The 27605-nt window shown below is 56.7% G+C and overlaps 1 protein-coding gene across 1 annotated transcript in view; it reads left to right on the top strand.

Annotated features, from left to right (window-relative positions):
• The window catches only part of SETD1A (SET domain containing 1A, histone lysine methyltransferase), a 49247-nt gene extending 23785 nt beyond the window's left edge, over window positions 1–25462 (top strand). Inside the window, exons 11-20 of the mRNA XM_054053027.1 lie at window positions 309–424; window positions 2583–2706; window positions 2807–3144; window positions 6387–6761; window positions 6892–7154; window positions 15774–15913; window positions 15994–16104; window positions 18603–18722; window positions 21719–21856; window positions 25209–25462. Of these exons, the coding sequence (XP_053909002.1) occupies window positions 309–424; window positions 2583–2706; window positions 2807–3144; window positions 6387–6761; window positions 6892–7154; window positions 15774–15913; window positions 15994–16104; window positions 18603–18722; window positions 21719–21856; window positions 25209–25382 (1899 nt within the window). The 3' untranslated portion in view covers window positions 25383–25462. The remainder of the gene's footprint in view (window positions 1–308; window positions 425–2582; window positions 2707–2806; window positions 3145–6386; window positions 6762–6891; window positions 7155–15773; window positions 15914–15993; window positions 16105–18602; window positions 18723–21718; window positions 21857–25208) is intronic.
• The last annotated feature ends 2143 nt before the right edge of the window (window positions 25463–27605 follow it).

Here is a 27605-nt window from a genome sequence, read left to right as displayed (position 1 = left end):
TTTTGGCCCCCTGAAACCCCCCTTTTTTGGCCCCCAACTCCCCCTTTTTGCCCCCCAAACCCCCCCCTTTTTGGCCCCTGAACCCCCTTTTTGACCCCTGACACCCCCAAACACCCCTTTTTGGCCCCTGACCCCCCTCAAACCCCCCTTTTTTGACCCCACATCCTCCCTTTTTGACCCCAAACCCCCCCCTTTGTGACCCCTGGATCCCCCCCCAAATAATCCCCCCACTTTTTGGCCCCTAAACCCCCTCTGATCTCCCCTGCCGGAACCCCCTCTTTTTGCCCCCACCTGCTGACCCCCCCCAGAAAAGTAACCCCCCCCCGGCGGCCCCCCGTCCCGACGCCCCCGGAAAGCGCCGGAAGCTTTTCCGCTTGGACAGCGAAGGTCGAAGAGGCCAGCGAGGAGTCGTCCCTCGGGGAAGGTGACCCCAAAACTTCCCCCCCAGGGCACCCCAAACCCCACCCGGGGGACCCCGAATCCCACCAGGATCCCCCAAACACCCACTGAGACCCCCACGGAATCCTCGGGTGGACCCCAAAACTCACTTGGAGACGCAAAATTCCAATTTGAGGACCCCAAAACCCCACCCCAGGGACCCCCAAAACCCCTTCGGGGACCCCAAAAACCCACCTTGGGGACCCCAAATCCCACCAGGATACCCCAAAACCCCATTGAGACCCCCCCGGGGACCCCGAAACCCCCACTTGGAGACCCCAAAACCCACTAAGACCCCCCAAACCCCCACCCAGGCACCCCAAAACCCACCCCGGGACCCCAAATCCCACCTTGGGACCCCCGAATCCCGCTCAGGACACCCCAAAACCCACTGAGACCCCCCCCCAAAACCCACTGAGACCCTCACGGGGACCCCAAAACCCCACTGGAGACCCAAAACCCCACTAAGACCCCCCAAAACCCCACTCAGGGACCCCAAAACCACTCAGGGACCCCAAAAACCACCTTGGGGACCCAAATCCCACCAAGGACACCCCCAGAATCCCCCTGGGGACCCCAAAACCCCACTTGGAGACGCAAAATTCCAACTTGAGGACTCCCCAAACCCCACCCAGGGACCCCAAAACCCCTCAGGGACCCCAAAAACCCACCTTGGGGACCCAAATCCCACCAGGATCCCCCGAAACCCCACTGAGACCCCCCGGAATCCTCCCCGGGGACCCCAAAACCCCACTTGGAGACCCAAAACCCCCACTAAGACCCCCCCCAAAACCACACCCAGGGACCCCAAAACCACGCAGGGACCCCCAAAAACCCACCTTGGGGACCCCAAATCCCCACCAGGATACCCCGAAACCCCACTGAGACCCCCCTGGAATCCTCCCGGGGACCCCGAAACCCCCACTGGAGACACAAAACCCCACCTTGAGGACCCCAAAACCCCACTCAGGGACCCCAAAACCACTCAGGGACCCCAAATCCCACCAGGACACCCCAAAACCCACTGAGGACCCCCCCAAAACCCCACTGGATGACCCTCACGGGGACCCCAAAACCCCACTTGGAGACGCAAAACCCCACTAAGACCCCCCCCAAAACCCCACTCAGGGACCCCAAAACCACTCAGGGACCCCATAAACCCACCCTTGAGGACTCCCAAATCCCACCAGTGTCACCCCCAGATCCCCCTTGGGGACCCAAAACCCCACTTGGAGACGCAAATTCACAACTTGAGGACTCCCCAAACCCCACCCCAGGGACCCCAAAACACCTCAGGGACCCCAAAATCCACTTCGGTGTACCCCAAATCACACCAGTATAACCCGAAATCCCACCTGAGACCCCCCCGGAATCCTCCCGGGGACCCCAAAACTCCACTTGGAGACCCAAAACCCCACTAAGACCCCCCAAAACCCCACCCAGGGACCCCAAAACCCCTCAGGGACCCCAAAAACCCACCTTGGGGACCCCAAATCCCACAAGGATCCCCCAAAGCCCCACTGAGACCCCCCCGGAATCCTCCCGGGGACCCCAAAACCCTGCTTGGAGATGCAAAAACCCCACCTTGGGGACCCCAAAACCCCACCCAGGGACCCCAAAACCACTCAGGGACCCCAAAAACCCACCTTAGGGACCCCAAATCCCACCAGGATACCCCGAAGCCCCACTGAGACCCCCCCGGAATCCTCCCTGGGACCCCAAAACCCCACTTGGAGACCCAAAACCCCACCTTGAGGACCCCAAAACCACTCAGGGACCCCAAAAACCCAGCTTGGGGACCCAAATAGTACCAGGACCTCCCAAATCCCACCTCGGGGACCCCAAAATCCCTCCCCCACCCCCACAAACAGCACTGAGAGCCCCCAAAGACCTCCTCGGGGACCCCAAATCCCACCCGGATACCCCGAAACCCACTCGAGACCCCCCAGAATCCTCCCGGGGACCCCAAAATCCACCCTTGAGCCCTCAAAGACCTCCTCGGGGGACCCCAAAACCCCCCCCGAGACCCCACAAAATGACTTTAGGGACCCCAATCTCCCCTCAAAACCCCACTGAGACCCCCAAAATCCCCCCCAAACCCCTCTGGGACCCCCAAAACACCCCATTTTTTTCCCCCCCAGGAGGAAGAGGAGGAGGAGGACGAGGCCGAAGAAGAGGAGGAACCGCGGCAGCGCCGGCGCCGGCGGAGACCGAAGGGGGGGGAACCCCCGGGGGGGCCACGTCGGGGCCACCGAGAGCCCTTGGACGGTGCGGACAATGGGTTTGGGGACAATGGGGGACGTTGGGGACATTGAGGACCTCAAAGATGTTGAGTTTGGGGACAATGGGGGACGTTGGGGACATTGAGGACCTCAAGGACGTTGAGTTTGGGGACATTGAGGACATTGAGGACCTCAAAGACGTTGAGTTTGGGGACAATGGGGACATTGAGGACCTCAAAGACGTTGAGTTTGGGGACAATGGGGACATTGAGGACATTGAGGATCTCAAAGACGTTGAGTTTGGGGACATTGAGGACATTGAGGACCTCAAAGACGTTGAGTTTGGGGACAATGGGGACGTTGGGGACATTGAGGACCTCAAGAACGTTGGGTTTGGGGACATTGAGGACATTGAGGACCTCAAAGACGTTGGGTTTGGGGACAATGGGGACGTTGGGGACATTGAGGACCTCAAAGACGTTGGGTTTGGGGACAATGGGGACATTGAGGACATTGAGGACCTCAAAGATGTTGGGTTTGGGGACAATGGGGACATTGAGGATCTCAAAGACGTTGAGTTTGGGGACAATGGGGACATTGAGGACATTGAGGACCTCAAAGACGTTGAGTTTGGGGACATTGAGGACATTCAGGATCTCAAAGACGTTGAGTTTGGGGACATTGAGGACATTGAGGACCTCAAGAACGTTGGGTTTGGGGACAATGGGGACATTGAGGACATTGAGGATCTCAAAGACGTTGGGTTTGGGGACAATGGGGACGTTGAGGACATTGAGGACCTCAAGGACGTTGAGTTTGGGGACAATGGGGACGTTGAGGACCTCAAAGATGTTGGGTTTGGGGACAATGGGGACGTTGAGGCCCCGATGGACACTGTTTGACGCCATTTTGTGTCCCCTCAGAAGAAGAAGAAGAAGAGGAGGACGATGCCGAAGGCGCCGCCAGCGACGCCTCCTCCAAACTCTCGCCCCTCGTCCTCCTCGCCCCCCCGCTCTTCCTCTTCCTCCTCCTCCTCTTCCTCCCCCCCTTCCTCGCCTTCCTCTTCCTCCTCTTCTTCCTCCTCTTCCTCTTCCGAGGACGAAAGCGCAGCCGAGGAACCCCCGGAGCCACCGCCACCGCCAACGCCGGAGCCGGGTGAGCCCCCGATTGCCGTCGGTTCCCTCCGTTTGGGGTCATTTCCCTCAGTTTGGGGTCATTTCCCTCCATTTTGGGTCATTTTCCTCCATTTTGGGTCCTTTCCCTCCATTTTGGATCCATTTTGGGTCATTTCCCTCTATTTTGGGTCATTTCCCTCCATTTTGGGTCATTTCCCTCCTTTTTGGATCCATTTTGGGTGATTTCCCTCCATTTTGGATCCATTTTTGGGTCATTTCCCTCCATTTTGGGTCATTCCCTTCCATTTTAGATCCATTTTGGGTCATTTCCCTCCATTTTGGATCCATTTTGGGTCATTTCCCTCCATTTTGGGTCATTTCCCTCCATTTTGGGTCATTTCCCTCCATTTTTGATCCATTTCGGGTCATTTCCCTCCATTTTGGATCCGTTTTGGGTCATTTCCCTCCATTTTGGATCCGGTTTGGGTCGTTTCCCTCCATTTTGGGTCATTTCCCTCCATTTTGGGTCATTTCCCTCCATTTTGGATCCATTTTGGGTCATTTCCATCCATTTTGGGTCATTTCCATCCATTTTGGGTCATTTCCCTCCATTTTGGATCCATTTTGGGTCATTTCCCTCCATTTTTGGATCCATTTTGGGTCATATCCCTCCATTTTGGGTCATTTCCCTCCATTTTTTGGTCCATTTTGGGTCATTTCCCTCCATTTTGGATCCATTTGGGTCATTTCCCTCCGTTTTTGATCCATTTCGGGTCATTTCCCTCCATTTTGGATCCATTTTGGGTCATTTCCTTCCATTTTGGATCCATTTTGGGTCATTTCCCTCCATTTTGGGTCATTTCCCTCCATTTTTGATCCATTTCGGGTCATTTCCCTCCATTTTGGATCCATTTCGGGTCATTTCCCTCCACTTTTTGGTCCATTTTGGGTCATTTCCCTCCATTTTGGATCCATTTTGGGTCATTTCCCTCCATTTTGGATCCATTTTGGGTCATTTCCCTCCATTTTGGGTCATTTCCCTCCATTTTTTGATCCAATTTGGGTCATTTCCCTCCATTTTGGATCCATTTTGGGTCATTTCCCTCCATTTTGGATCCATTTTGGGTCATTTCCCTCCATTTTGGGTTATTTCCCTCCATTTTGGGTCCATTTCCCCCCATTTTGGTTCCATTTCTCCCCATTTTGGGTCATTTTCCACCCATTTCCTTCCATTTTGGGTCCATTTCTCCCCATTTCGGTCCCATTTCCCCCCATTTTGGGTCCATTTCCCCCCATTTTGGGTCCATTTCTCCCCATTTTGGGTCCATTTCTCCCCATTTTGGGTCCATTTCCCCCCATTTTGGGTCCATTTCTCCCCATTTTGGGTCCATTTCCCCCCATTTTGGTTCCATTTCCCCCCATTTTGGGTCCATTTCTCCCCATTTTGGGTCCATTTCTCCCCATTTTGGGTCCATTTCCCCCCATTTTGGGTCCATTTCCCCCATTTTGGGTCCATTTCTCCCCATTTTGGGTCCATTTCTCCCCATTTTGGTTCCATTTCCCCCCATTTTGGGTCCATTTCCCCCCATTTTGGGTCCATTTCTCCCCATTTTGGGTCCATTTCTCCCCATTTTGGGTCCATTTCTCCCCATTTTGGTTCCATTTCCCCCCATTTTGGGTCTATTTCCCTCCATTTTGTGTCCATTTCCCCCCATTTTGGTTCCATTTCCCCCCATTTTGGGTCCATTTCCCTCCATTTTGTGTCCATTTCCCCCCATTTTGGTTCCATTTCCCCCCATTTTGGGTCTATTTCCCTCCATTTTGTGTCCATTTCCCCCCATTTTGTGTCCATTTCCCCCCATTTTGTGTCCATTTCCCCCCATTTTGGGTCCATTTCCCCCCATTTTGGGTCCATTTCCCCCCATTTTGGTTCCATTTCCCCCCATTTTGGGTCCATTTCCCCCCATTTTGGGTCCATTTCCCCCCATTTTGGGTCCATTTCCCCCCATTTTGGGTCCATTTCTCCCCATTTTGGGCCCATTTCTCCCCATTTCTCCCCATTTTGGGTCCATTTCTCCCCATTTTGGGTCCATTTCCCCCCATTTTGGGTCCATTTCCCCCCATTTTGGGTCCATTTCTCCCCATTTTGGGTCCATTTCCCCCCATTTTGGGTCCATTTCTCACCATTTTGGGTCATTTTCCACCCATTTCCCTCCATTTTGTTTCCATTTCTCCCCATTTTGTTCCCATTTCCCCCCATTTTGGGCCACTTCCCCCCCATTTCCCCCCCATTTCCCCCCCATTCCCCCCCTTTCTCACCCTCTCTCTTCCCCCCCACAGCGCCCCCCCTCCCCCTCGCCCCCCATCTCCCCTCCCCCTCCTCCTCCCCCCCAAGAAACGCCGCAAGGCCGAACCCCCCCGCCCTTCCTCCCCCCTCCTCCTCCTCCTCCCCCCCCTCCCCTTCCCCCTCCCCCTCCTCCTCCCTCTCCACCCCCTCCCCCCCCTCCTCCCCCTCCGCGACGCCCACAACCACCGCCAACACCACCGCCAACGCCAACGCCGCCGCGCCCGGTGTCGAACCTTCCGGCCGACCACGCTTCTTTTGGTCAAGACTTGGATGGAAGACCCCTGCGGCCGGCACCGGTGCCGCCATTTTCCCCGCCGCCGCCCTCCTCGCCCTCGCGGCCCACGCCGAGCGCTTGGGAGCCACTTCCTTACGGAATTGGCTCGCGGTGGCTACCAACCCCCAGCCTGCACCGCGGCACACCTCGCCGTCTTGGCCACCGTCGCTCTCACCCACGGAGGACAGCGAGGAAGACGATGACGACGACGATACCACCCACTGCCATCTTCCATCCCATCTCTCAGAGCACAACTACGCCATGACGGCCCGCGGTTTTGTCCTCTACCACCGCCGCAGTTCACGGCCCGGAAGGCCTTCGCTCGAAGCCGTTGTGGCCGAAGTCCTCGAAGCCCCCCTGAGGCGGTGGTGGTCGAGGCCTCTCAGGAGACCCGAAACCCTTCCACCGCGCCGACGCCAAGGCCTCCGCCGCGTCGCAAACGGCACCGCCCGGCGCCGCCGTCGTTCCAGCGAGAGCGTAAGAGGAGACGAGCAGCGGCCAAGAGGACAACGAGGAGGACAACGGCGACGAAGAAGAAGGGGTGAGGAGGTGGTTAAGGCCGCGCGGCCCTCAACCGACGCCGCCGCGTGAGTTTCCGCCGCGCAGCGAATTCGAGCAGATGACCATTCTCTACGACATTTGGAGCTCCGGGTTGGACGCTGAGGACATGAGGTTCCTGCGCGTCACCTACGAGCGGTTACTGCAGGAGGACAGCGGCACTCATTGGCTCAACGACACCCATTGGGTGCACCACACCGATATCCTCATGGCGGCGGCGACCGGGGGCGGGTGGGGACCTCCGGGTGGGAGTTGAGGACCTTCAGATGGGGTTTGGGGACCTCCGGGTGGGGTTTGGGGACCTCCGGGTGGGGTTTGGGGACATCCGGGTGGGGTTTGAGGGCCTCCGGGTGGGGTTTGGGGACCTTCAGAGGGGTTGAGGACCTTCAGAGGGGGTTTGGGGACCTTCAGATGGGGTTTGGGGACCTTCAGAGGGCTTTGAGGACCTTCAGATGGGGTTTTGAGGACCTTCAGAGGGGTTTGGGGCCTTCAGATGGGCTTTGAGGTCTTCGATGTGTAGTATCGTGAGGTTGGGACCTTCAGATAGGGCTTTGGGGTCTTTTGATGTTGAGTATCGTTGAGGTTGGGGACCTTCAGATGGGCTTTGAGGACCTTCAGATGGGCCTTAGGGACCTCAGATGGGCTTTGGGGACCTTCAGATGGTGTTTGAGGACCTTCAGATGGGCTTTTGAGGTCTTCGATGTTTGGGAGTGTGTTGAAGTTGGGGACCTTCAGTATGGGCTTTGAGGTCTTCAGCATTGGGTATTGTGACATTGGGGACCTCCAGATGGGCATTTGGGGACCTCCAGATGGGCTTTGAGGACCTTCAGAGGGCGTTGGGGTCTTCGATGTTAAGTGTCATTGAGGTTGGGGACCTTCAGATGGGCTTTGGGGACCTCAGAGGGGCTTTGGGGACCTTCAGAGGGGCTTTGAGGTCTTCGTGGACGTGGGTTATTGTTGAGGTTGGGGACCTCAGATGGGCTTTGAGGACCTTCAGATGGGCTTTGAGTCTTAGATGTTGGGTTGCCCCCTATGTGGGTGGTGACGTTTGGGACCTTCCAGATGGGCTTTGAGGACCTTCAGATGGGGTTTGGGGACCTTTCAGATGGGCTTTGGGGTCTTCAACGTTGGGTATCGTGACGTGGGGACCTTCAGATGGGCTTTGGGGACCCTTCAGAGGGGTTTGGGGACCTTCAGAGGGGTTTTTTGAGGACCTTCAGATGGGCTTTTTGAGGTCTTCGACGTTGAGTATCGTTGAGGTTGGGGACCTTCAGATGGGATTTGGGGACATTCAGATGGGCTTTGGGGACCTTCAGAGGGGCTTTGGGTCTTCAACGTTGAGTATCGTTGACGTTGGGGACCTCAGATGGGCGTTTGGGGATCTTCAGATGGGCTTTGAGGACCTTCAGATGGGCTTTGGGGTCTCTGATGTTGAGTGTCATTGAGGTTGGGACCTTTCAGATGGGCTTTGGGGACCTTCAGAGGGGCTTTGAGGACCTTACAGAGGGGCTTTGGGGTCTCCAATGTTGAGTATCGTTGAGGTTGGGGGACCTTCAGATGGGCTTTTGGGGACCTTCAGAGGGGTTTGAGGACCTTCAGATGGGCTTTGGGGTCTTCAACGTTGGGTATCGTTGACGTTGGGGACCTTCAGATGGGCTTTGGGGACCTTCAGATGGGCTTTGGGGTCTTTGATGGTTGGGTATCGTTGACGTTGGTGGACCTTTCAGATGGGTTTTTGGGTCACGGGTGTTGGGTGTGTTTTGTGACATTGGGATCTTCAGATGGGCTTTGGGGTCTTTCAGCACTTGGGTATTGTTGACATTGGGGGACCTTCAGATGGGCTTTGAGGACCTCCAGTATGGGCGTTGGGGTCTTCGACATTGAGTATCATTGAGGTTGGGGACCTCCGGATAGGCTTTGGGGACCTCCAGATGGGCGTTGGGGACCTCCAGATGGGCTTTGAGGTCTTCGATGTGGGTATCATTGACATTGAGGACCTTCAGATGGGTTTTTGGGTCATGGGTGTGGGTTTTGGTGATGTTGGGGACCTCCAGATGGCTTTGGGGACCTCAGAGGGGGTTGAGGACCTCCCGATGGGCTTTGGGGTCTTCAACGTTGGGTATCGTTGACATTGAGGACCTCAGATGGGCTTTGGGGACCTCCAGATGGGCTTGTGGGACCTTCAGATGGGCTTTTTGGGTCTTCGATGTTGAGTATCGTTGAGGTGGGGACCTCCAGATGGGCTTTTGAGGACCTTCAGATGGGCTTTGGGGTCTTCGACGTTGGGTATCGTTGATGTTGAGGACCTTCAGATGAGTTTTTGGGTCATGGGTGTTGGGTGTCCCTATTGATGTTGACATTGGGGACCTTTCAGATGGGCTTTGAGGACCTTCAGATGGGTTTGGGGACCTTCAGAATGGGCTTTGGGGTCTTCGACGTTGGGTATCGTTGCCGTGGGGACCCTTTCAGATGGGCTTTGAGGACTCTCCAGATGGGCTTGGGGGTCTTCGATGGTTGAGTGTCATTGAGGTTGGGACCTTCAGATGGGCTTTGGGGACCTTCAGATGGGCTTTTGAAGGTACCTTCAGATGGCTTTGGGGTCTTCGATGTTGAGTTGTCATCTGAGGTTGGGACTTCAGATGGGCTTTGGGCCCTTCAGAGGGGCCTTTTTTGAGCGACCTTCAGAGGGGCTTTGGGGTCTTCAATGTTGGAGTATTGATTGAGGTTGGGGACCCTCAGAGGCTTTTTGGGGACCTTCAGATGGGCTTTTGAGGACCTTCATGATGGCCTTTGATGACCCTTCAGATGGGCTTTTGGGTCTTCTCGACGGTTGAGTATTCGTTGGAGGTTGGGGGACCTCCAGATGGGGCGTTTGGGACCTTCAGAGGGGCTTTGGATGTCTTTGACGTTGGGTATCGGTTGGACGGTTGGACCTTTCAGAGGGCTTTGAGGACCTTCCACGATGAGACTTTGGGGGTCTTCAATGTTGAGTATCGTTGAGGTTGAGGACCTTCAGATGGGCTTTTGGGGTCTTTGATGTTGAGTATCGGTGACGTTGGGACCTCCAGATGGCTTTGAGGACCTCCAGATGGGCTTTTGGGACCTTCCAGATGGGGCTTGGGGTCTTCAACGTTGGGTATCCATGACGTTGGGGACCTCAGATGGCTTTTTGTAGGACCTTCAGATGGGCTTTGGGGTCTTCAACGTTGGCTATCGTTGACATGAGGACCTTCAGATGGTTTTGGGTCATGGATGTTGGGTGTGTTTGACATTGGGGACCTCCAGATGGGCTTTGAGGACCTTCAGATGGGCTTTGAGGTCTTTGATGTTGGGTATCATGACGTTGGGGACCTTCAGATGGGCTTTGGGAACCTTCAGATGGGCCTTTGAGGTCTTCAACGTTGGGTATCGTTGACGTTGGGACCTCCAGATGGGCTTTGAGGACCTTCAGAGGCTTTGAGACCTTCAGATGGGCTTTGAGGACCTCCAGATGGGCTTTGGGGACCTTCAGATGGCTTTGAGGACCTCCAGATGGGCTTTGAGGACCTCCAGATGGGCTTTGGGGTCTTTCGATGTTGGGTATCGTGACATTGAGGACCTTCAGATGGGTTTTTGGGTCATGGGTGTTTGGGTGTGTTGACATTGGGGACCTCCAGATGGTCTTTGAGGACCTCCAGATGGGCTTTGGGGACTTCAGAGGGGCTTTGGGGACCTCCAGATGGGCTTTGGGGACCTTTCAGATGGGCTTTTGAGACCTTCAGATGGGCTTTGGGGACCCCCCAGATGGGCTTTGGGGTCGAGTGTTGAGTATGGAGCGTTGAGACCCTTGGGTCGACCCTTACTTTGACCCTTAGATGACCTTTGAGTCTCCCATTGGGCCTCCGCTGCGTCTCCGCCCATCTTTTTCTCCCCTCTCTCCTCTGTCGGCCATCTTTTCTCCTCTCTCTCCTCTGTTCGCGCATCTTCTTCTCCTCTCTCTCCTCTGTCGGCCATCTTTCTCTCTCTCTCTCCTCTGTCGGCCATCTTTTCTCCTCTCTTCCTCCTCTGCTCGGCCATCTTTTCTCCTCTCTCTCTCCTCTGTCGGCCATCTTTTCTCCTCCTCTCTCTCCTCCTCTGTCGGCCATCTTTTCTCCTCTCTCTCTCCTCTGTCGGCCATCTTTTCTCCCCTCTCTCCTCTGTCGGCCATCTTTCTCCTCTCTCTCTCCTCTGTCGGCCATCTTTTCTCCCCTCTCTCCTCCTCTGTCGGCCATCTTTTTCTCTCTCTCTCTCCTCTGTCGGCCATCTTTTCTCCTCTCTCTCTCCTCTGTCGGCCATCTTTTCTCCTCTCTCTCTCCTCTGTCGGCAATCTTTTCTCTCCTCTCTCTCTCCTCTGTCGGCCATCTTTTCTCCTCTCTCTCTCCTCTGTCGGCCATCTTTTCTCCCTCTCCTTCCTCTGTCGGCCATCTTTTTCTCCCCTCCTCTCTCCTCTGTCGGCCATCCTTTTCTCCTCTCTCTCTCCTCTGTCGGCATCTTTTCTCCCCTCTCTCTCCTCTGTCGGCCATCTTTTCTCCTCTCTCTCTCTCTGTCGGCCATCTTTTTCTCCCCTCTCTCTCCTCTGTCGGCCATATTTTCTCCTCCTCTCCTCTGTCGGCCATCTTTTCTCCCCTCTCTCTCCTCTGTCGGCCATCTTTTCTCCTCTCTCTCTCCTCTGTCGGCCATCTTTTCTCCTCTCCTCCTCTGTCGGCCATCTTTTCTCCTCTCTCTCTCCTCTGTCGGCCATCTTTTCTCCTCTCTCTCTCCTCTGTCGGCCATCTTTTCTCCTCTCTCTCTCCTCTGTCGGCCATCTTTTCTCCTCTCTCTCTCCTCTGTCGGCCATCTTTTCTCCCCTCTCTCTCCTCTGTCGGCCATCTTTTCTCCTTCTCTCTCCTCTGTCGTCCATCTTTTCTCCCTCTCTCTCTCTGTCGGCCATCTTTCTCCTCTCTCTCCTCTGTCGGCCATCTTTTCTCTCTCTTCTCTCTCCTCTGTCGGCATCTTTTCTCCTCTCTCTCTCCTCTGTCGGCCATCTTTTCTCCTCTCTCTCCTCTGTCGGCCATCTTTTCTCCCCTCTCTCTCCTCTGTCGGCCATCTTTTCTCCTCTCTCTCTCCTCTGTCGGCCATCTTTTCTCCTCTCTCTCTCCTCTGTCGGCCATCTTTTCTCCTCTCTCTCCTCTGTCGGCCATCTTTTCTCCTCTCTCTCCTCTGTCGGCCATCTTTTCTCCCCTCTCTCTCCTCTGTCGGCCATCTTTTTCTCCTCTCTCTCTCCTCTGTCGGCCATCTTTTCTCCTCTCTCTCTCCTCTGTCCGGCCAATCTTTTCTCCTCTCTCTCTCCTCTGTCGGCCATCTTTTCTCCTCTCTCTCCTCTGTCGGCCATCTTTTCTCCTCTCTCCTCCCTCTGTCGGCCATCTTTTCTCCTCTCTCTCCTCTGTCGGCCATCTTTTCTCCTCTCTCTCTCCTCTGTCGGCCATCTTTTCTCCTCTCTCTCCTCTGTCGGCCATCTTTTCTCTCCTCTCTCTCCTCTGTCGGCCATCTTTTCTCCTCTCTCTCTCCTCTGTCGGCCATCTTTTCTCCTCTCTCTCTCCTCTGTCGGCCATCTTTTTCTCCTCTCTCTCCTCTGTCGGCCATCTTTTCTTCCTCTCTCTCCTCTTGTCGGCCATCTTTTCTCCTCTCTCTCCTCTGTCGGCCATCTTTCTCCTCTCTCTCTCCTCTGTCGGCCATCTTTTCTCCTCTCTCCTCTGTCGGCCATCTTTTCTCTCCTCTCTCTCCTCTGTCGGCCATCTTTTCTCCTCTCTCTCCTCTGTCGGCCATCTTTTCTCCTCTCTCTCCTCTGTCGGCCATCTTTTCTCCTCTCTCTCTCCTCTGTCGGCCATCTTTTCTCCTCTCTCTCTCCTCTGTCGGCCATCTTTTCTCCTCTCTCTTCTTCTCTGTCGGCCATCTTTTTCTCCTCTCTCTCTCCTCTGTCGGCCATCTTTTCTCCTCTCTCTCTCCTCTGTAGGCCATCTTTTCTCCCCTCTCTCTCCTCTGTCGGCCATCTTTTCTCCTCTCTCTCTCCTCTGTCGGCCATCTTTTCTCCCCTCTCTCTCCTCTGTCGGCCATCTTTTCTCCTCCTCTCTCTCCTCTGTCGGCCATCTTTTCTCCTCTCTCTCTCCTCTGTCGGCCATCTTTTCTCCTCTCTCTCCTCTGTCGGCCATCTTTTTCTCCTCTCTCTCTCCTCTGTCGGCCATCTTTTCTCCTCTCTCTCCTCTGTCGGCCATCTTTTCTCCTCTCTCTCTCCTCTGTCGGCCATCTTTTCTCCTCTCTCTCTCCTCTGTCGGCCATCTTTTCTCCTCTCTCTCCTCTGTCGGCCATCTTTTCTCCTCTCTCTCTCCTCTGTCGGCCATCTTTTTCTCCTCTCTCTCTCCTCTGTCGGCCATCTTTTCTCCTCTCTCTCTCCTCTGTCGGCCATCTTTTCTCCTCTCTCTCTCCTCTGTCGGCCATCTTTTCTCCCCTCTCTCTCCTCTGTCGGCCATCTTTTCTCCTCTCTCTCTCCTCTGTCCGCCATCTTTTCTCCTCTCTCTCCTCTGTCGGCCATCTTTTCTCCTCTCTCTCCTCTGTCGGCCATCTTTTCTCCTCTCTCTCTCCTCTGTCGGCCATCTTTTCTCTCTCTCTCCTCTGTCGGCCATCTTTTCTCCTCTCTCTCTCCTCTGTCGGCCATCTTTTCTCCTCTCTCTCTCCTCTGTCGGCCATCTTTTCTCCTCTCTCTCTCCTCTGTCGGCCATCTTTTCTCCCTCTCTCTCCTCTGTCGGCCATCTTTTCTCCTCTCTCTCTCCTCTGTCGGCCATCTTTTCTCCTCTCTCTCCTCTGTCGGCCATCTTTTCTCCCCTCTCTCTCCTCTGTCGGCCATCTTTTCTCCTCTCTCTCTCCTCTGTCGGCCATCTTTTCTCCTCTCTCTCTCCTCTGTCGGCCATCTTTTCTCCTCTCTCTCTCCTCTGTCGGCCATCTTTTCTCCTCTCTCTCTCCTCTGTCGGCCATCTTTTCTCCTCTCTCTCTCCTCTGTCGGCCATCTTTTTCTCCTCTCTCTCTCCTCTGTCGGCCATCTTTTCTCCTCTCTCTCCTCTGTCGGCATCTTTTCTCCTCTCTCTCTCCTCTGTCGGCCATCTTTTCTCCTCTCTCTCCTCTGTCGGCCATCTTTTCTCCCCTCTCTCTCCTCTGTCGGCCATCTTTTCTCCTCTCTCTCCTCTGTCGGCCATCTTTCTCCTCTCTCTCCTCTGTCGGCCATCTTTTCTCCTCTCTCTCTTCCTCTGTCGGCCATCTTTTCTCCTCTCTCTCCTCTGTCCGGCCATCTTTCTCCTCTCTCTCTCCTCTGTCGGCCATCTTTTCTCCTCTCTCTCTCTCTGTCGGCCATCTTTTCTCCTCTCTCTCTCCTCTGTCGGCCATCTTTTCTCCTCTCTCTCTCCTCTGTCGGCCATCTTTTCTCCCCTCTCTCTCCTCTGTCGGCCATCTTTTCTCCTCTCTCTCTCCTCTGTCGGCCATCTTTTCTCCTCTCTCTCTCTCTGTCGGCCATCTTTTCTCCTCTCTCTCTCCTCTGTCGGCCATCTTTTCTCCTCTCTCTCCCTCTGTCGGCCATCTTTTCTCCCCCTCTCTCTCCTCTGTCGGCATCTTTTTCTCCTCTCTCTCTCCTCTGTCGGCCATCTTTTCTCCTCTCTCTCTCCTCTGTCGGCCATCTTTTCTCCTCTCTCTCCTCTGTCGGCCATCTTTTCTCCTCTCTCTCTCCTCTGTCGGCCATCTTTTCTCCTCTCTCTCCTCTGTCGGCCATCTTTTCTCCCCTCTCTCTCCTCTGTCGGCCATCTTTTCTCCTCTCTCTCCTCTGTCGGCCATCTTTTCTCCTCTCTCTCTCCTCTGTCGGCCATCTTTTCTCCCCTCTCTCTCCTCTGTCGGCCATCTTTTCTCCTCTCTCTCCTCTGTCGGCCATCTTTTCTCCTCTCTCTCTCCTCTGTCGGCCATCTTTTCTCCCCTCTCTCTCCTCTGTCGGCCATCTTTTCTCCTCTCTCTCTCCTCTGTCGGCCATCTTTTCTCCTCTCTCTCCTCTGTCGGCCATCTTTTCTCCCCTCTCTCTCCTCTGTCGGCCATCTTTTCTCCTCTCTCTCCTCTGTCGGCCATCTTTTCTCCTCTCTCTCTCCTCTGTCGGCCATCTTTTCTCCTCTCTCTCCTCTGTCGGCCATCTTTTCTCCTCTCTCTCCTCTGTCGGCCATCTTTTCTCCCCTCTCTCTCCTCTGTCGGCCATCTTTTCTCCTCTCTCTCTCCTCTGTCGGCCATCTTTTCTCCTCTCTCTCTCCTCTGTCGGCCATCTTTTCTCCTCTCTCTCTCTCCTCTGTCGGCCATCTTTTCTCCTCTCTCTCTCCTCTGTCGGCCATCTTTTTCTCCTCTCTCCTCTCCTCTGTCGGCATCTTTTCTCCTCTCTCTCTCTCCTCTGTCGGCCATCTTTTCTCCTCTCTCTCTCCTCTGTCGGCCATCTTTTCTCCTCTCTCTCTCCTCTGTCGGCCATCTTTTCTCCTCTCTCTCCTCTGTCGGCCATCTTTTCTCCTCTCTCTCCTCTGTCGGCCATCTTTTCTCCTCTCTCTCCTCTGTCGGCCATCTTTTCTCCTCTCTCTCTCCTCTGTCGGCCATCTTTTCTCCTCTCTCTCTCCTCTGTCGGCCATCTTTTCTTCTCTCTCTCTTCTCTGTCGGCCATCTTTTCTCCCCTCTCTCTCCTCTGTCGGCCATCTTTCCTCTGTCGGCCATCTTTTCTCCCCGCTGTCGGCCATGTTGCTCCTTGACGCCCTCACTGACGCGCGGCGGTGGCCGCCATTTGCCGGCTCCGCACCGGACGGGCAGCGCTCGCACCGAAGGCTTTTACCCCATCAGCCGCCGCGAGAAGACGCGGTACCTCCACCCCCGCCCGCACCGACACCCCCCGGACCCGCAGGTACCGCCATGGCCCCTCCCACCGTCATGGCCGCCATCATGGCGGTGGCTCCTCCCACTTCTCCTCCTTCTCCTCCGCAGGGGTCGAACCGAGTGCTGTCGGAGCGACGGTCGGAGCAGCGGCGCCTGCTGAGCGCCATCGGAGCCACCGCGCTGCCCGACAGCGACCTCCTCAAGCTCAACCAGCTCAAGGTCTGTCATGGCCGCCATGGCCGCCTCCATGGCCTCCATGGTCTCCATGTTCTCCATGTTCTCCATGGTCTCCATGACCTCCATGACCTCCCATGGCCTCCATGGTCTCCATGACCTCCCATGGGCTCCCATGGTCTCCCATGACCTCCCATGGCCTCCATGGTCTTCATGGTCTTCATGGGCTCCATGGTGTCCATGTTCTCCATGGTGGCCTCCATGTTCTCCTATGGTTTCTATGGTCTTCATGGGCTCCATGGCCTCCATGGTCTCCATGGTCTTCATTGTCTCCATGGTCTCCATGGTCTCCATGGTCTCCATGGCCTCCATGGTCTCCATGGTCCCCATGTTCTTCATGGTCTCCATGGTCTCCCATGGTCTCCATGTTCTTCATGGTCTCCATGGCCTCCATGGTCTCCATGGTCTCCATGGCCTCCATGGTCTCCATGGTCTCCATGGCCTCCATGGTCTCCATGGCCTCCATGGCCTCCATGGCCTCCATGGTCTCCATGGTCTTCATGGGCTCCATGGCCTCCATGGTCTTCATGGTCTCCATGGTCTCCATGGTCTCCATGACCTCCATGGTCTCCATGACCTCCATGGTCTCCATGGTCTCCATGGTCTCCATGGTCTCCATGGCCTCCATGGTCTCCATGGTCTCCATGGTCTCCATGGTCTCCATGACCTCCATGGTCTCCATGACCTCCATGGCCTCCATGGCCTCCATGGCCTCCATGGCCTCCATGGCCTCCATGGTCTCCATGGCCTCCATGGTCTCCATGGTCTTCATGGGCTCCATGGTCTTCATGGGCTCCATGGCCTCCATTTTCTCCATGACCTCCATGGTCTCCATGTTCTTCATGGTCTCCATGGTCTCCATGTTTGTGGTCTCCATGGTCTCCCATGGTCTCCATGGCCTCCATGTTCTCCACTCTTCTCCTGTGTCCTCTATGGTCTCCATGTTTGTGTCCTCCACCTTTTCCACCTCCTCCATTCCATCTCCTCCCTTCCCCGTCCTTCTCTCCATCTTCTCTGCGTCCCCCCCACATCCGTCCGTCCCCCCTCTCGGTCCCCCCGGATCCATTCCCCCCTCTCTCGGTTCCCCCCCCCCTTTGGTTCCCCCCTATCTGTGTCCTCTCCCCATCTGTCCGTCCCCTATAAGTGTCCCCCTCTCTCGGTCCCCCCCATATCCATCCCCCCCCAATCCGTGTCCCTCTATCCGTGTCCCCCCCATCTGTCCGCCCCCAATCTGTGTCCCCCCTCTCTTGGTCCCCCCTTCTGTTGGTCCCCCCCATCTGTGTCCCCCCTATTTATGTCCCCCCCCATACGTCCGTCCCCTATATGTGTCCCCTCCTCTCCTCTCCCCGTGTGTTCCCCCCTCTCCGTTCCCCTCTCCCGTGTGTTCCCCTCTCTCCGTTCCCCTCTCCCCGAGTGTTCCCCTCTCTCCGTTCCCCCCTCTCCCCGTGTGTTCCCCTCTCTCCGTTCCCCTCTCCCCCGTTGTGTTCCCCTCTCTCCGTTCCCCTCTCCCCGTGTGTTCCCCTCTCTCCGTTCCCCTCTCCCCGTGTGTTCCCCTCTCTCCGTTCCCCCTCTCCCCGTGTGTTCCCCCCTCTCCGTTCCCCTCTCCCCGTGTGTTCCCCCCTCTCCGTTCCCCTCTCCCCGTGTGTTCCCTCTCTCCGTTCCCCTCTCCCCGTGTGTTCCCCTCTCTCCGTTCCCCTCTCCCCGTGTGTTCCCCCTCTCTCCGTTCCCCTCTCCCCGTGTGTTCCCCTCTATCCGTTCCCCCTCTCCCCGTGTGTTCCCCCCTCTCCGTTCCCCTCTCCCCGTGTGTTCCCCCCTCTCCGTTCCCCCTCTCCCCGTGTGTTCCCCCCTCTCCGTTCCCCTCTCCCCGTGTGTTCCCCCTCTCTCCGTTCCCCCTCTCCCCGTTGTGTTTCCCCTCTCTCCGTTCTCCCCTCTCCCCGTTGTTGTTCCCTCTCTCTCCGTTCCCCTCTCCCCGTGTGTTCCCCTCTTCCTCCGTTCCCCTCTCCCCGTGTGTTCCCCTCTCTCCGTTTCCCTCTCCTCCGTTGTGTTCCCCCTCTGCTCCGTTCCCCCTCCTCCCCGTGTGTTCCCCTCTCTCCGTTCCCCTCTCCCCGTGTGTTCCCCTCTCCCCGTGTGTTCCCCCCTCTCCGTTCCCCTCTCCCCGTGTGTTCCCCTCTCTCCGTTCCCCTCTCCCCGTGTGTTCCCCTCTCTCCGTTCCCCCTCTCCCCGTGTGTTCCCCTCTCTCCGTTCCCCTCTCCCCGTGTGTTCCCCTCTCTCCGTTCCCCTCTCCCCGTATGTTCCCCCCCTCTCCGTTCCCCTCTCCCCGTGTGTTCCCCTCTCTCCGTTCCCCTCTCCCCGTGTGTTCCCCTCTCTCCGTTCCCCCTCTCCCCGTGTGTTCCCCCCTCTCCGTTCCCCCTCTCCCCCATGTGTGTCCGCCCCTATATCCGTCCCCCACGGCTCCGTGGCGGCGCTGATGTGGTTCCCCTCAGTTCCGGAAGAAGCGGCTCCGCTTCGGGCGCAGTCGTATCCACGAGTGGGGACTCTTTGCGTTGGAACCCATCGCCGCCGACGAGATGGTCATCGAGTACGTGGGGCAGAGCGTCCGACAGGTACCCTCTGACCCATAACCGCCCCCTCCTGACCCATAACCGCCCCCTCCTGACCCATAACCGCCTCCTCCTGACCCATAACCACCTCCTGGTGACCCCAAACCACCTTCTGGTGACCCATAACCATCTCTTGGTGACCTCCAACCACCTCATGGTGACCCATAACCACCTCCTCCTGACCCATAACTGCCTCCTCCTGACCCATAACCGCCTCATGGTGACCCCCAACCACCTCCTGGTGACCCCCAACCATTATGACCCCAAACCCCCCCTTGATGATCTCCAACCCCTTCCTGGTGACCCCAAACCACCTCCTGGTGATCCACAACCCCCTCCTGGTGACCCCCAACCACCCCAAACCCCCCCTTGATGACCTCCAACCCCTCTCTGGTGACCCCCAACCACCTCCTGGTGACCCCAAACCACCTCCTTGTGATCCACAACCACCCCTGGTGACCCCCAACCACTCTTGATGACCCCAAACCATCTCCTGGTGACCCCCAACCCCCTCCTGGTGACCTCCAACCCCCTCCTGGTGACCCACAACCACCTCCTGATGACCCCCAACCACCCCAAACCCCCCCTTGATGACTTCCAACCCCCTCCTGGTGACCCCCAACCACCTCCTGGTGACCTCCAACCATTCTTGATGACCCCCAACCCCCTCTTGGTGACCCCCAACCACTCTTGATGACCCCAAACCCCCTCCTGATGACCCCAAACCCCCTCCTGATGACCCCAAACCCCCTCCTGATGACCTCCAACCCCCTCCTGGTGACCCCCAACCACCTCCTGGTGACCCCAAACCACCTCCTGGTGACCCCCAACCACCTCCTGGTGACCCACAACCACCTCCTGGTGACCCACAACCATTCTTGATGACCCCAAATCCCCCCTTGATGACCTCCAACCCCCTCTTGGTCCCCTCCAACCACCTCTTGATGACCCCCAACCACCCCTGGTGACCCCCAACCACTCTTGATGACCCCAAACCACCTCCTGGTGACCCCCAACCACCTCCTGATGACCTCCAACCACCTCCTGGTGACCCACAACCATTCTTGATGACCCCAAATCCCCCCTTGATGACCTCCAACCCCCTCTTGGTCCCCTCCAACCACCTCTTGATGACCCCCAACCACCTCTTGGTGACCTCCGACCACCCTTGATGACCCCCAACCCCCTCCTGATGACCCCCAACCACCTCCTGGTGACCTCCAACCACCCCTGGTGACCCCAAACCACCTCCTGGTGACCCCCAACCCCCTCCTGATGACCCCCAACCACCCCAAACCCCCCCTTGATGACCTCCAACCTCTCTCTGGTGACCCACAACCACCTCCTGGTGATCTCCAACCACCTCTTAATGACCTCCAACCACCTCTTAATGACCCCCAACCACCTTCTGATGACCCCCAACCACCCCAAACCCCCCTTGATGACCCCCAACCACCTCCTGGTGACCTCCAACCACTCTTGGTGACCTCAAACCACCTCCTGGTGACCCCAAATCACCTCCTGGTGACCCATAACCCTCTCCTGATGACCCCAAACCATCTCCTGATGACCCCCAACCACCTCAAACCCCCCCCTTGATGATCTCCAACCCCTTCCTGGTGACCTCCAACCCCCTCTTGGTCCCCTCCAACCCCCTCCTGGTGACCCCCAACCACTCTTGATGACCCCCAACCACCTCCTGGTGACCCCCAAACCCCCTCCTGGTGACCCCCAACCACCCCAAACCCCCCCTTGATGACCTCCAACCCCTTCCTGGTGACCCCCAACCCCCTCCTGGTGACCCCCAACCCCCTCCTGATGACCCCCAACCCCCTCCTGGTGACCCCCAACCACCTCCTGGTGACCCCCAACCACCTCTTAATGACCCCCAATCCCCTCCTGGTGACCCCCAACCACTCTTGATGACCCCAAACCACCTTCTGGTGACCCCCAACCACCCCATGGTGACCCCCCAACCACCCCAAACCCCAACTTGATGACCTCCAACCCCCTCCTGGTGACCCCCAACCCCCTCCTGATGACCCCAAACCCCCTCCTGGTGACCCCCAACCACCCCAAACCCCCCCTTGATGATCTCCAACCACCTCCTGATGACCCCCAACCACCTCCTTGTGATCCACAACCACCCCTGGTGACCTCCAACCACTCTTGGTGACCTCCAACCACCCCTGGTGACCCCCAACCCCCTCCTGATGACCTCAAACCCTCCCTTGATGACCCCAAACCACCTCCTGGTGACCCCCAACCCCCTCCTGGTGACCCCCAACCACCTCCTGGTGACCCCCAACCATTCTTGATGACCCCAAACCCCCTCCTGGTGACCCCCAACCACCCTTGATGACCCCAAACCACTCATGGTGACCCCAAACCACCTTCTGGTGACCCACAACCACCTCCTGATGACCCCCAACCACCCCAAACCCCACCTTGATGACCCCCAACCCCCTCCTGATGACCTCCAACCCCCTCCTGGTGACCCCCAACCACCTCCTGGTGACCCCCAACCACCCCTGGTGACCCCCAACCACTTCCTGATGACCCCAAACCCCCCCTTGATGACCCCCAACCACCCCATGGTGACCCCCAACCACCCCAAACCCCAACTTGATGACCTCCAACCCCCTCCTGGTGACCCCCAACCCCCTCCTGATGACCCCAAACCCCCTCCTGGTGACCCCCAACCACCCCAAACCCCCCCTTGATGATCTCCAACCCCTTCCTGGTGACCCCCAACCCCCTCCTGATGACCCCCAACCACCTCCTGATGACCCCCAACCACCCCTGGTGACCCCCAACCACCTCCCGGTGACCTCAAACCCTCCCTTGATGACCTCCAACCCCCTCTTGGTCCCCTCGAACCACCTCCTGGTGACCCCCAACCACCCCTGGTGACCCCAAACCACCTCCTCCTGACCCATAACCCCCTCCTGGTGACCCCCAAGCGCCCCAACCCCCCCCTTTGGTGCCCCCCCGAGCAGGTGGTGGCCGACATGCGGGAGAAGCGCTACGCCCAGGAGGGCATCGGCAGCAGTTACCTCTTCCGCGTGGACCACGACACCATCATCGACGCCACCAAATGCGGCAATTTGGCGCGGTTCATCAACCACTGCTGCACGGTGAGCGCCACCGCCCCAAGATGGCCGACGGCCTCCGAGCCGCGACCTCCAACCTTGGCTCCAGGGCCTCCAACCTTGGGTTCATGGCCTCCAACCTTTGGTTCATGGCCTCCAACCTTTGGTTGATGACCTTCAACCTTTGGTTGATGCTCTCCAACCTTTGGTTGATGCTCTCCGACCTTTGGTTGATGCTCTCCAACCTTTGGTTGATGCTCTCAACCTTTGGTTGATGCTCTCCAACCTTTGGTTGATGCTCTTCACCCTTTGGTCGATGCTCTCCAACCTTTGGTCGATGCTCTCCACCCTTTGGTTGATGCTCTCAACCTTTGGTTGATGCTCTCCAACCTTTGGTTGATGCTCTCAACCTTTGGTTGATGCTCTCCAACCTTTGGTCGATGCTCTCCGACCTTTGGTTGATGCTCTCAACCTTTGGTTGATGCTCTCCACCCTTTGGTTGATGCTCTCCACCCTTTGGTTGATGCTCTCCAACCTTTGGTTGATGCTCTCCGACCTTTGGTTGATGCTCTCCACCCTTTGGTTGATGCTCTCAACCTTTGGTTGATGCTCTCAACCTTTGGTTGATGCTCTCCGACCTTTGGTTGATGCTCTCAACCTTTGGTTGATGCTCTCCAACCTTTGGTTGATGCTCTCCGACCTTTGGTTGATGCTCTCCACCCTTTGGTTGATGCTCTCCAACCTTTGGTTGATGCTCTCCACCCTTTGGTTGATGCTCTCCACCCTTTGGTTGATGCTCTCCAACCTTTGGTTGATGCTCTCCAACCTTTGGTCGATGCTCTCCGACCTTTGGTTGATGCTCTCCGACCTTTGGTTGATGCTCTCCAACCTTTGGTTGATGCTCTCCAACCTTTGGTCGATGCTCTCCAACCTTTGGTTGATGCTCTCCACCCTTTGGTTGATGCTCTCCACCCTTTGGTTGATGCTCTCCAACCTTTGGTTGATGCTCTCCAACCTTTGGTTGATGCTCTCCAACCTTTGGTTGATGCTCTCCACCCTTTGGTTGATGCTCTCCAACCTTTGGTTGATGCTCTCCAACCTTTGGTCGATGCTCTCCAACCTTTGGTTGATGCTCTCCGACCTTTGGTTGATGCTCTCCAACCTTTGGTTGATGACCTCCAACCTTTGGTCGATGCTCTCAACCTTTGGTTGATGACCTCCAACCACTGATTGAAGACCACAACCTTTGATTGATGACCTCCAACCACTGATTGATGACCTTCAACCTTTGGTTGATGCTCTCCGACCTTTGGTTGATGCTCTCCGACCTTTGGTTGATGCTCTCCAACCTTTGGTTGATGCTCTCAACCTTTGGTTGATGCTCTCAACCTTTGGTTGATGCTCTCCGACCTTTGGTTGATGCTCTCCACCTTTGGTTGATGCTCTCCGACCTTTGGTTGATGCTCTCAACCTTTGGTTGATGCTCTCAACCTTTGGTTGATGCTCTCCGACCTTTGGTTGATGCTCTCCACCTTTGGTTGATGCTCTCCAACCTTTGGTTGATGCTCTCAACCTTTGGTTGATGCTCTCAACCTTTGGTTGATGCTCTCAACCTTTGGTTGATGCTCTCCGACCTTTGGTTGATGCTCTCCACCTTTGGTTGATGCTCTCCGACCTTTGGTTGATGCTCTCCAACCTTTGGTTGATGCTCTCCGACCTTTGGTTGATGCTCTCCACCCTTTGGTTGATGCTCTCAACCTTTGGTTGATGCTCTCCGACCTTTGGTCGATGCTCTCCAACCTTTGGTTGATGCCCTCAACCTTTGGTTGATGCTCTCCAACCTTTGGTCGATGCTCTCCAACCTTTGGTCGATGCTCTCCAACCTTTGGTTGATGCTCTCCAACCTTTGGTTGATGCTCTCCAACCTTTGGTTGATGCTCTCAACCTTTGGTTGATGCTCTCAACCTTTGGTTGATGCTCTCCGACCTTTGGTTGATGCTCTCCAACCTTTGGTTGATGCTCTCAACCTTTGGTTGATGCTCTCCAACCTTTGGTTGATGCTCTCCGACCTTTGGTTGATGATCTCCAACCACTGATTGATGACCTCAACCTTTGGTTGATGCTCTCCAACCTTTGGTTGATGCTCTCCAACCTTTGGTTGATGCTCTCAACCTTTGGTTGATGCTCTCAACCTTTGGTTGATGCTCTCAACCTTTGGTTGATGCTCTCCACCCTTTGGTTGATGCCCTCAACCTTTGGTTGATGCCCTCAACCTTTGGTCGATGCTCTCCAACCTTTGGTCGATGCTCTCCAACCTTTGGTCGATGCTCTCCAACCTTTGGTTGATGCTCTCCAACCTTTGGTTGATGCTCTCCGACCTTTGGTCGATGCTCTCAACCTTTGGTTGATGCTCTCCGACCTTTGGTTGATGCTCTCCGACCTTTGGTTGATGCTCTCCGACCTTTGGTCGATGACCTCCGACCTTTGGTCGATGCTCTCCAACCTTTGGTCGATGCTCTCCAACCTTTGGTTGATGCTCTCCAACCTTTGGTTGATGACCTCCGACCTTTGGTCGATGCTCTCCAACCTTTGGTCGATGCTCTCCAACCTTTGGTCGATGCTCTCCAACCTTTGGTTGATGATCTCCAACCACTGATTGATGACCTCAACCTTTGGTTGATGCTCTCAACCTTTGGTTGATGATCTCCACCCTTTGGTTGATGCTCTCCACCCTTTGGTTGATGCTCTCCGACCTTTGGTTGATGCTCTCCAACCTTTGGTTGATGACCTCCAACCTTTGGTTGATGCTCTCCAACCTTTGGTTGATGCTCTCCAACCTTTGGTTGATGCTCTCCGACCTTTGGTTGATGCTCTCCAACCTTTGGTTGATGATCTCCAACCTTTGGTTGATGCTCTCAACCTTTGGTTGATGCTCTCCACCCTTTGGTTGATGCTCTCAACCTTTGGTTGATGCTCTCTGACCTTTGGTTGATGCTCTCCAACCTTTGGTTGATGCTCTCCAACCTTTGGTTGATGCTCTCCAACCTTTGGTTGATGCTCTCCACCCTTTGGTTGATGCTCTCCAACCTTTGGTTGATGCTCTCCAACCTTTGGTTGATGCTCTCAACCTTTGGTTGATGATCTCCAACCACTGATTGATGACCCTCAACCTTTGGTTGATGACCTCAAACCTTTGGTTGATGACCTCCGACCTTTGGTTGATGACCACAACCTTCCATTGATGACCTTCAACCTTTGGTTGATGCTCTCCAACCTTTGGTTGATGCTCTCCAACCACTGATTGATGACCACAACCTTTGGTTGATGCTCTCCAACCTTTGGTTGATGACCTCCGACCTCTGGTCGGTGACCTCTGACCTCTCCCCGCCCGTTGCAGCCCAACTGCTACGCGAAGGTGATCACCATTGAGGCGCAGAAGAAGATCGTCATCTACTCCAAGCAGCCCATCGGCGTCAACGAGGAGATCACCTACGACTACAAATTCCCCATCGAGGACACCAAAATCCCCTGCCTGTGCCGCACCGAGAGCTGCCGCGGGACCCTCAACTAGGCCCGGGGTCACCGCCGGGTCACCGCGGGCCACCAGGATGGACGTGGGGCCACCAGGATGGACGTGGGGCCACCAGGGTGGATGTGGAGGCCGTGGAGCCATCATGGCTGACGTTGAGGGCATCGTGGTGGTCGTGGAGGACATCATGGCTGACGTTGAGGGCATCGTGGTGGTCGTGGAGGACATCATGGCCGACGTGGAGCCATCATGGCTGACGTTGAGGGCATCGTGGTGGTCGTGGAGCCATCATGGCCGACGTGGAGGACATCATGGTGGCTGTGGAGGACATCGTGGTGGTCGTGGAGGACATCGTGGTGGTCGTGGAGGACATCGTGGTGGTCGTGGAGGACATCATGGCCGACGTTGAGGACATCATGGTGGTCGTGGAGGACATCATGGCCGACGTGGAGCCATTGTAGTGGTCCTGGAGGACATCATGGCTGACGTGGAGCCATCGTGGTAGTCATGGAGGACATCATGGCCGACGTGGAGCCATCATGGTGGCTGTGGAGGACATCATGGCCGACGTGGAGGACATCATGGCCGACGTGGAGCCATCATGGCCGACGTGGAGCCATCATGGCCAACGTGGAGCCATCATGACCGACGTGGAGGACATCGTGGTGGTCGTGGAGGACATCATGGCTGACGTTGAGGACATCATGGTGGTCGTGGAGGACATCATGGCCGACGTGGAGCCATCGTGGTGGTCGTGGAGGACATCATGGCCGACGTGGAGCCATCATGGTGGTCGTGGAGGACATCATGGCCGACATGGAGCCGTCGTGGAGGACATGATGGTGGCCATGGATCCATCATGGCGGCCGTGGAGGACATCATGGTGGCCATCATGGCCGACATGGAACCGTCATGGCCGACATGGAACTGTCATGGCCGACATGGAACTGTCATGGCTGACGCGGAACTGTCATGGCTGACGCGGAACTGTCATGGCTGACATGGAACTGTCATGGCCGACACGGAACTGTCATGGCCGACACGGAACTGACATGGCTGACGCGGAACTGTCATGGCTGACATGGCGGCCATGACACCCTCCTGGCGGCCATGACACCCTCCTGGCGGCCATGACACCCCCTTTGGCAGCCATGACACCACCCTGGCAGCCATGACACCAACTTTGGCAGCCATGACACCTTCCTGGCGGCCATGATACCCCCTTGGGCAGCCATGAACCACCCTGGCGGCCATGATACCACCCTAGGCAGCCATGACACCCCCTTGGCAGCCATGACATCTCCTTGGGCGGCCATGACACCCTCCTAGGCAGCCATGACACCTTCCTGGCGGCCATGACACCCACCTTTGGTGGCCATGACACCCCCTTGGGCGGCCATGACACCTTCCTGGCAGCCATGACACCCCTTTGGCAGCCATGATGCCCCCTTTGGGCAGCCATGAAACCACCCTGACGGCCATGACACCCCCTTTGGCAGCCATGACACCACCGTGGCGGCCATGATACCACCCTAGGCAGCCATGACACCCCCCTGACAGCCATGACAGCAATTTAGGTGGCCATGACGCCCTCCTGGCTGCTATGACACCTTCCTGGCAGCCATGACACCCCCTTAGGCGGCCATGACACCTTCCTGGTGGCCATGACACCCCCCTGACAGCCATGACACCTTCTTGTCAGCCATGACACCACCCTGGCGGCCATGACACCCCCCTGACAGCCATGACGCCCACTTTGGGCAGCCATGACACCCCCTGACGGCCATGACACCCCCCTGACAGCCATGACGCCCACTTTGGGCAGCCATGACACCCCCTGGCGGCCATGACACCCCCCTGACAGCCATGACACCCACCTTGGGCAGCCATGACACCCCCTTGTCAGCCATGATGCCCCCTTTGGGCAGCCATGACACCACCCTGGCGGCCATGACACTCCCCCTGACAGCCATGACACCCACCTTGGGCAGCCATGACACCCACCTGGCGGCCATGACACCTTCTTGTCAGCCATGACACCCCCTTAGGCAGCCATGACACCCTCCTGGCGGCCATGACACCCACCTTTGGTGGCCATGACACCCTCCTGGCGGCCATGACACCCCTTTGGCAGCCACGACACCCTCCTGGCAGCCATGACACCCCCCGGCGGCCATGACACCCCGCGCCGTCCCCCCCTTTGCTGTTTCTTGTAGAAACTCGGGGGGGGTTGGGGACCCCCGAGGGGGACAGGGGGGGCCGTGA

Source organism: Cuculus canorus, chromosome 38 (genome assembly GCF_017976375.1).
Source record: "Cuculus canorus isolate bCucCan1 chromosome 38, bCucCan1.pri, whole genome shotgun sequence".
Taxonomy (NCBI): domain Eukaryota; kingdom Metazoa; phylum Chordata; class Aves; order Cuculiformes; family Cuculidae; genus Cuculus; species Cuculus canorus.
This window is presented reverse-complemented; position numbering and strand designations above follow the sequence as displayed.